The 10,000-nt window shown below is 39.5% G+C and overlaps 2 protein-coding genes across 2 annotated transcripts in view; both read left to right on the top strand.

Annotated features, from left to right (window-relative positions):
- The window catches only part of LOC137981741 (uncharacterized), a 59,044-nt gene extending 58,070 nt beyond the window's left edge, over nucleotides 1-974 (top strand). The window contains exon 20 of the mRNA XM_068828799.1: nucleotides 499-974. Within this exon, the coding sequence (XP_068684900.1) occupies nucleotides 499-555 (57 nt within the window). The 3' untranslated portion in view covers nucleotides 556-974. The remainder of the gene's footprint in view (nucleotides 1-498) is intronic.
- Nucleotides 975-7,958: 6,984 nt separating this feature from the next.
- Nucleotides 7,959-10,000, top strand: part of LOC137983345 (fibroblast growth factor receptor 4-like) — a 47,310-nt gene continuing 45,268 nt past the window's right edge. The window contains exon 1 of the mRNA XM_068830547.1: nucleotides 7,959-8,015. The gene's annotated coding sequence lies outside the window, so the exon portion shown is untranslated. The remainder of the gene's footprint in view (nucleotides 8,016-10,000) is intronic.

Raw genomic sequence — 10,000 nt, forward strand, 5'->3', positions numbered from 1 at the left:
CCAGTCAAAAATACAATTACGAATGCAATACTAGGATACGTTAAACAAGATTGCCCTTAACGATCTGCAACCCTCTTTGTCCTCCATCTTGAAAAGACCTCGAGACGATGTGCAACACCACTGACAAAGTACGTTGTGTAAAACCACTGAACATTTATTTGAAACCCCACCAAAAAAAGACCGCTAAAAAAATCCCGCCAAAAAATCCTAACTCGAAAATCCAACTCGAAAATCCAACTCGAGATCCCAACTCGAAAATCCAACTCGAAATCCTAACTCGAAAATCCAACTCGAAAATCCAACTCGAAAATCCTAACTCGAATATCCAACTCGAAATCCTAACTCGAAAATCCAACTCGAAATCGAACACGAAATCCAGCTCGAAATCCTAACTCGGTAATTAGTCTGTCTCCCCGGGCCTGGTCGTTGGGGCTTACATAACGATAGGAAGGCTTTCGGTGGCTAATTTCTAACTCATTTCCTTGTTCCGTTGTTTAGGAATACGTCAACCTGGAGGAGCTTTTCTACGAAAATGTACTGCCATCCATTTGCTAGAAGATCAGTGTCTCAAGGATTGATTCGCGTGGAACAATTAACTGGAAGAGAATTCTCGTTTTATTCCGTTGACACTTTTAATACCATGATATGAGATATTAGTGAGATACCGGCAGTGTAGGATACACCTTAAAAATATAGTTTCTTAAGAGAATGCTTTTCTCGGTTTCGCTTGTTGCTGTTGTTATGTTGTTGTTGTTGTTGAGTGTTTTTTCCCTTTCTTTAGCATAAAGAGGGAGCCCGTGAAAAACGTTTCAATTCAGGACAATATGTCCCCAAATCGCACAGCATTATTTTTGGTTTCAGTTATTGAGAGGCTTCTAAAGCGCGGGTTGCCCGATTCCTAGGTAGCGTTGACTAGCGTTAAATACCATGGAAATTTATAAGTCTTGATACCTCTTAACCAACGGTTAGCGCGAGCCAGGCTTCGAGAAACCGGCCTCAGTTTAATATTAAAGCGAGCTAATATAATTAAAGCGGAGGTGATTCCCTCGCATTGAGGAGTAAAATAATACTTTAATGAGGATTTCCAAATAATCTGCCTTACATTACTAAGAGTAAGGGATTTTGCATATTACTAGTTTCATTTTGAGCAATTATTGATTCATAACTAATTTGACTTAAATTAAGAAGTATGATGACTATATGATGAATGAATTAAATGAAATGTAGATGATTTAAAGAGGAAATGTACGATTCATTAATCTTTACCCTAGACTATCACATGTAAGCTGCCGAAAGGTTGCCTTTAAAAATCGTTTATTCCAAGAATCGCGTACCAATATCCACATTGCTAGACCAAACACGTCAAAATCACCATTCCATAGGGAAAAACAGTATCAAGAGGCAAAGAATATTGCAACCGCAATATTTACTGAACCCGAAAAGCCCCTGATGCATAAAATGTATATAAACAGTCTTGGAGAAGACTGCATTTATTATTTTTTTGTTTTATTTTGTTTTGTTAATTTTTTTTTCTCGCTCATTTTTTCCAAAGAGAATCCGGCCAGGATATCCGTAATTTCGTTCAACGGCTTCGTCTCCTTCTTCTACTTATATTTAATTACTCTGAAAAGCTTTTGCTTCAAAACTTGAGTAAAAAGCCAGGCGTCGTCGGCTCTAATTTCAGGGTGTGATGCGATCAGAGTCATAAATTGGTTTGATTTCGTAAAATAAGTCGCTTGGGCCAAATTGGTGAAAACCAAAAAAATAAATAAAAATTTTCTTTCAGAGAATAAATGATTTTATGCAACTAGCTACGCTGGTTAATGTTTGGCCCGTAAGGGTCAGGTTGCATACGGGACTCTCTTAGTTATTAGTACTTAAATCAATGCAGGCTAGTGGTTTCGTGACGCTTTTTGTTTTATGGGTCCATTTGGATTATTCTTAAAGTTAGTTAACTTGGCTTGAGCGTGCGATCCAATTGAAACCTATTACCTGGTTAGCGGTCAGCCAAAAAAAAAGGCAGCTGACCTCGATGAGCTCTAAACTTGAGCCCGCGATATGGTCAAGTGATACTGGTGAGCGGATACCATGTTTTGACAAGTGTCAGTTGATCTTAACATGGATAGCCATTGCCAAAGATGTATACTGGAAACTGTATTGCCGCTGCGATGAGGTCTAAGCTCGAGCCCACGATATGCTCACGTGATACTGGTCACATTGGCTTACATGGGGAGGTGGACGGTCGCACGGTGGCCAAATCACAAAAAGGTTACAATATTTTCTTACCCATGGCGCTTCGCGCACACCTTCGGGGCGCATAGCTCCGCTGTTATTGTTATTTCCTAAAATCTCTGCCCTTTTACTGTTAGACATCTTTCAAAATTCAAACCCCGTCGTTTCATTATTATAATGTGATTTATACATATTTATGATGTGCTTTAAAGGAAAGCTATCACGGTCGCGCATGCCCCAAATTTTTTAATCGAAACTTGAAAACATCATGCTGGATGATGTCTCATCTGAAAGATGACTTGTCTTTGTTAAAAAATGAACTTTAAAAAAATCATATGGTTTATGAAAACAACAATAATAATAATAATAATAATAATAACAATAATAATAATAATAATAACAGTAATATTATTATTATTATTAATATTATTATCGTTATCGTTATCGTTATCGTCATTATCATCATCATTATCATAATCATCATCATCATTATCAGTACTATTATACCATTTGGGCTCGAAACGTTCTTTCTTGAAATCTTAATATGCAGCCCCATATGCTCTGGACAAATCTAGTGCAATTTCTGGAGAAGCAACAGCGCTCGTGGAGAGACTTGCAAAAGGCTGGTCAGCATCGGCAAATGGATTAATCTGGTTTAAAAGCGATGGTGAAGTCTTGACCATTCCTTGCACATCTTTTAACTTTTTTTGAATATTGGATAAATGCAGAAGCACATGACCTTGAAGTCTTTAACTTGCAACTCTTTTACTTGGAGCAAAGCTAGGGATTTTAGGACACCACTTTTATGCCCAAATATGGACAAAAATCATATCGAGCTACGTTACATCCAATAAGGAAATTTTTAAACCAGAAAAACGCCAGCACTGAACCAGAGTCCTGAACCATGACCTTCTGATAAATGTTTTTAAAAAATGTGGTAACCCATTGACGTCCGTACGTCCACCCCTCCATATATGCTAATGTGACCAGTATCATGCTAACAAAATCGTAACTTCCGGTAGTTGATACTTCCAGGAAGCTTCTCACTACCAATGTTTTCATTAAGAGAGGGTTTTAAGTCACTGATATATAGCGTTTCTTTAATGTTACACTGCAAGTCGGACTTTCCAGTTGCGAGGATTTCAAAATGGTCCCATTTGATGTTATGACCAGTAGAAATAGTATGGTCTGCAACAGCAGAGGCGTGGCTGACTTGTGTAAGAGCTTTGAAATGCTCGGACTTCCTGTCATGCAATCTTCTTTTTGTTTTGCCGATGTAGAAAGAATCACAGTCCCAACAACTGGCTTTGTAAACTATTTTAGATCTTCGAGAACGACTGGAACGATCTTTGTAAGCTAAGGAAAAAAAGACTAGTCACCAGTGCCTCGCTCTAGTTTTTTAAAATTTTGACTATCGTCCTAGGTTGCAGCATACATCTTTGATATTGGACATCCAACTTTTAATTAATTGACACCTGCCAAAACTAAGTATCCGCTGACCAGTATCCCGTGACCATATCGGGGGCTCAAGTGGAAAACAGTTGAAAAATGTTTTCTTTCTGCATTTTTCGCGGATTCCCATCTAGTTTGACATATCATGATATCTGTGGTCCAAACTGATTGCTACGCAATTATTCAAGTCAAGCATCGGCGGGATGTAAACTTAAAGCTGAATGTTTACTTTGAATTTGCTTAGAGCTGCTTTTTTCTCTGTATTGCAATTTTTGGCATATCTTTAGAAGCTCTGATAAGGTTACATGATGCCCGGAGAACCTCATCCTCGGAGACCCAGGGGCAGTCAGTCGACACGGGACGTGAATCGGGAGTGGGGTTTTACGCCTATGTTTAGAATCGGAAACGAAAGGACTGAGCGAAAGAGAACGACAGGGACAAAACAGAATAGCAGTTATAGCTCATACTTAGCACACAAATTCTTTCCTTGGGCTCTAAACCATTTTTTTTTTTTTTTACGGATGCGTTATTTAAAGTGGATGCGTATTTTAAAAGGTGTTCTTCCTTCTTCCTTCCTCTTCAACTGGAATTAAATAACAATCATGTTTACTCTTTTGGACATAATAGAAAAGTTGATTTGTTTCTTTGTTTTTCTCTAGAATGCGAGCAAACAAGTGCTTTTTTAATCCGTTTGCCCAACTGGTTTTCGTTGAGCCTCGACAGTGTTATAAACACGTATTCGCAGTGAGTTATCTTAAAAATAGGGGGAAATCTAGCTACAATCTCGGACAAAACTGTTAAGACAGTAATACAAATTCACCTCCATTTTTACACACCCCTATTTACTCTCCCCTTCCCACTCCCCTCCCCCCTCAGTCAATGTTGCTGAGTATTGTCCTATGTTCTACGGTATATTTCCAACCAAGATAAGGCAACATTGAGTTTGGGGGGAGTGGAAAGGGCGGCATTTAAGCGGCACGTTTGGATAAGTTGTTGGTGTACCAAAAATGTCGCTTTTTCTTAACAGCTTTTGTCCGAGACTGTAGCTTGTGTTTTCAAACGTTTGTTTAAAGCACCCAAACGGTATTTAAGTGTTGGAGCAGATCGTGTTTGAAGTTCGCACCTTTCTTGGGTGCATTACCATAGTTTGCCGATTTTTGTACCAAGCCAACCTGGCGTGTTTCAATGAAATACATCAAAATGTGAATGATCTTGTCTTCAGAAATAAAGTGGAATAGAGTACATCATAGCCTGCGTAGCAAGCGTTTCCGTAGGGTTTCCGCGCGCAATTTTCGATGTTTTGGCCGCACGAAAATTAGCGCAAGAGCAAAAAAAGATAGAGGGGTAGGGGGATAGGAGAAAAGGAAACGCTTGCAGACAAACCCCTGGAATTTGAAAACCGCCCACTCGTTCTGTCACGCCTGTGCGCGCTCATAGAGGTTTGAAGCTGTCATCGGCTATCATAAATAGGCCATTTCCGAGTTTATGTCTGCCTCGTCTTTAAAGCGAGTCTAAGTGCGAAGTTGTTATTATGATAATTAGTTTTCTTTTATATGTAAAGTAGAGCTAAAAACCATCACAAAAACTTTGCACTTGAACTCGCTTTGAAGAGGAGGTACACATGAATTCGGAAATGGCCTATTGAACTTTCGGGGACACGTGCAGAACAAAAACAAACTTCACAAGATCCTTGACAAGATATTTCGGAATCAACACGCGTAAGGTAGAGGAATCTCAATGATGAGTCCGAGCGACCAATGCAGGCTTTGCAGTTGCAATTTCAAAGTTAAATTTGGCAATTTAAGCCAAACAATCTATATTTCAACAGACAATCTATTCAATCCGTCGGGAAGGAAGGACTGTAAGGGACAAATTTAAGCACAAATCTGCCAGAAAGTTGGACTTGAGGTGGTTAAATGTGAGAAATATTCAAGTCGAGTTTGTAATCCTCGTGCTCGCAAGATTCGAAATCTTGGAACACTCTATTCATTCGTCAAGAAATCGATAGAAGGTGAAATTAACAAGTCATCTCCAGCAAATAAGCGTTTGATAGACACGCCAGAGGGAAGAAGTCCGCTACGGAAATCAATTCGGGTGTTTTCTCCAGTGACAAAAACAAACAATGAGAACTCTCCACGAAGAACTTTAAAATTTGCGCGAGAGTTCAAATATCACTTAGAGAAGGAAAATAGCGATAATCTCTACCAGCTTTTTACTATAGATAACCTTCCCGAAGGCGGCCTGAGAGCACCTGAAATGTTGCAAACAAGCCGCCGACATTGCTAGGTTTTCCCACACAATTTTCTGTTCGGTGGTGTAATTAACACCGTGTACTTGGCGCTTGTGCATCGAAGAAAGTGATGTTAAAATTAAAGGAACAGCTATAAATAGTGTCGAACTTGCTTCTCCAATGATGTCAAGGCTTTAAACCCCAAAGCGTCGGCATTACACTACAGGATTTCAACAGTATTGGTCCACAGGGGTGCAAAATTAAGCACAATGATCTCGCAAGATTGAATCGTTTAGGAGTCTGTTTGCCAGCTAGCCCTAATCACCATTAAAGTCTTCCTTGATTTGATCATTCGCAATACTTTGGAGAGGACTAATAATTTATACGTAAGCATTGTTTTTCGCAAGAAATGAGGCTTTTCCCGAAACCAGTGGGAGAACAGCGAGCAAATCTCCCCCTTGGATAAGCTGTTTAATACATCGAAATTCGTTGTTCTTCTCTCAAGCCACCGCTAAATCCCTCATCGACATCGGAGCTAACTGCTTGATGTATTATTTCTTGAAAACAAGACCTCTCCGCCATTTAGCCTACGTAGTGAGCGATTTCAGCGAACGAAAAGTGAAAATCAGTCCACCGAAAGGTCCGAAAGCGTTGCTTTCTCTAATTCATTCGCTTGCTACGAGCAATACATTATTTTGACATGAGGGACTGAGAGGCGTCAATCAAAAAAATCCGAACCGCGCCAATCAGGAACGGGAGTTTTCAAAATCGAGGGGGTTGTCTGCAAGCGTTTCCTTCTCCCCTACTCCCCTCCCACCTCGATTTTTTTTTTTTTTTTTTTTTTGCGCTCGCCCTATTCTCGCGCGGCCGAAAAAAGAGTTCGCTCCTTGCCAGCTGAAAACGCTTGCTATACAGGTTAAGTACATCAACCTTGAACTGACAAAGTTGTTTTTATGGCTTCTAATTTTAGCATGATTCCTATTCGCTGGCTATTGACAGTTGATTCTGAATTGACATTTTTTTTCCTTTTCCATTCGCTCGGTGAGGGTGTGCTTGTTTTCTTCTAAAACTCAAATCATTCGGTGATAGCTCCTGGTTCAAGAAAAAATTATCGCCAAACTGATGAATTGCAAAGTAGATTTCACTGGAAAAACCGATGTTGCACTCATCGCTTCATGATTCATGCGACATCGGTTTTTAGCGTAAAATTTACCGTGGAATTCACTAGTTGCGCAATGAATTTCTATATAGAAGAAAGGAAAGAAAATGATTTAATTTTTAAAGCAGCAACCGGAAACATCAAAAGGCAGACAATTTGAAACCTTTTATTTTCACAAACCCTACAGGCAGTAATAACAAATAACAGGGAGTTCCGCTTTTAGGCTAGGCTAAATTTATATATAAATCTATATCAAGAGAAAATGAGGGGACAGAGAGGGAGCCTCAGGGCGTTGGCCGGGATATGTCATGTCCACGAATGTCTGTCTTCCGAGACGTCCGCATGCAGTCTTGCCTCGCTCACAGGTTCTTTAGTGAAAAGAAGAAATTGCGGCGCACGTGGAAGTCTGATGAATATTTATTTTCTTTCAAACATCAGACCGAGGTTGGCCTGCATGCAGACGTCTCGGAAGACAGACTTCCGCTCGTCTAAAAATAACTTTCGTGGACATGACATATCCCAAGGGCTGGACCGGGAGCCTCCCTCTCTGTCCCCTCATTTTCTCTTGTCTATATCTATATACTTCTTTAGTGGCCCGTTAGTAGTGCACTGGGAACCCAGATATTTTTGCAAGCGTTTGTATGGAGGTTTGAGTGGTGGATTTCTCGATAACCTGATCATGGTTTTCTTTGTTCAGGCGTTCTGCAAGTGTGCCGATGACTTCTATGGTTTTCTTGATCTGATCTGTGTTTCGAGGGTGTACTAAAGGTGGGCCACTTTATTAGGTCCATTAATCAGCGAACCGTGCTAGCCCCAGAGTCTCTCCGGGAGTTCACCCGCTGACCAAAAAGTCTAAGGACTCCGGGTAAGTGGGCGCTGTCTATTCGATCATGGAAGGAATGTAGTTCAGAGTTGTTTCCAGGATCATTTTGCGATATTAAGGTAAGTTGACATAAAGTAGTTGTTTTGAAACACAATTTCAACAATCACTTGACGTATAGCTACCGGTTTAGGTGACGTTTGAGTGTCTCAGAAGACGATGCTCCTTTGGTTCTTTTCGCCCGCGCTTATCAACATTTGCTTATTTTCGCCGGCCGCTAGGCTAGTGAGAGAAACTAAGGGGTGGCGAATGGTAAATGCGAGACGGCGAGACCAGCGTTTTCTTTTTGCGAGCCCGAGACATTTTGACTTTTTAGATTGCGAGACCGACTGAGACTTCAAAGTGTTTGACACCTTCATTTTAAAAAGGAGACTGCGAGACGCACATAACCGCTCAAAAAACAAGACTGCGAGACCCGTGAGATTGGACTAAAATTTTGCGAGACCCACAGTTTTTGATGAACCATTCGACACCCCTAAACTAGTTTAATTCAGTGCTAAAAAGAATCAAATTTTAAAACAATAAGTTCACTGCAGTATTGAGAACATTTTTTTCAATATACTACAGATTAAAGACAGCAGATTGCAGACTGGGTATTTAATGAAATTTAATAGTTATGTTTTACTTCCCGTCAAATATATTGGGCTAAATTTTCAATGTTCTCGATAGCTTTTCCGAGAACCCCAGTCGAGGGAAGGGACATTTTTAACACTTTACCTTGAGGATTGCTTTTCAGAGGAAAAAATGTTAATTGATGCACAATATTTTAGCCTCCAGAAGAATTTTAGAGTGCAAACCAACCAAAACATCTAGAATTTTCTTTCCAATTACGCAAATACAAAGTTGTTAATCTTTTAAGAGAAGCGGCCGCATGGAAATAAAGCTAGCAAAGCACGTGCTGTCGGCTAAAAGTGATCTTTACGCATTATTCTTTATCAACAGTTATCGAAGGGGCAACGTTGAGTTATAAATAAAGCAGAGAGACTTCCGATTAGGTATAAGATATAGATTGTCGGAACTGCAGACATGCAGACCGACAACAAAAAAGCCCATTTGTCAAATACGTACTGATGATATTTGATGACAACAGACACATAATTACGATGGTGTCACGCGCGTAAATCGCCTAACTGAAATCACGAAAAATATGAAATCTCGACAACCAGATTATTAAAAGCATGTAATAGCTTTCTTCCGACTTTTCTAATTCCTAGTACCTTGGCTGATTGTGAACATCTGCAAGAGAGCGAACCAAAGAAAAAAAAATGTTTACCGCTGGGCTTCTGATAGGATGAGGACAAAAAACTAAAGATTGTGCGGATATTTTTGGCTATATTAAAAATGTGTTGATTATGCGGGAATTGCAACGAAAATAAAACAATTTAAAAAACTAATAATTAGGCTCGCCCAATGTATTTACATGCTTATAGTAAATCAGGAATCGAAATTGCGACCAATGAGCCACTGATTTTTTTTTTCTTCTTGCCTTTGCGATTAAAATATCTGGAGGAGTGGCCAAATTGCGACCAGCTTTCGCCGTTGAAATAGGAAAAAGTTAAAAGTTGGCATTTTGCCTCAGCTTTTGCTAAAATAAATAAACCGATTAAAATTTATTTTGTTTCTCGTCTTGAATTTTGTTTCAATTTGGACATATAGAGAAAATTGTAATGTGGTTGGACCACGATCCATTCCCCCGATCATTCACCACTTTCTTCCTATTTTCACTACGATTACAAATGATACAATTTAATTTGCGACTATAACTTTGCGACTGAATTTTCATATATCTTGTAGTTGCGACAAGATATTTTTTTTTTCGATCCCAGGGTATGTTATGAAATTTTAATTTACAAAACGGTTGAACTAGTGTCCAGGCTTATTGAGAAAAATGCGTGGAAACTACTTACGACCTTTCATCTTGCGAACGGAACGACATGTTGACTTCAATGTTCAGGAAAATAAACTTTTCTAAATAGTCAATCTCTTTGGCTTTTATGTTTGTGAGGATGGTAAGCTGCTGCTTTATCTCTAATATCAGACATTTCTC

Source organism: Montipora foliosa, chromosome 13 (genome assembly GCF_036669935.1).
Source record: "Montipora foliosa isolate CH-2021 chromosome 13, ASM3666993v2, whole genome shotgun sequence".
Taxonomy (NCBI): domain Eukaryota; kingdom Metazoa; phylum Cnidaria; class Anthozoa; order Scleractinia; family Acroporidae; genus Montipora; species Montipora foliosa.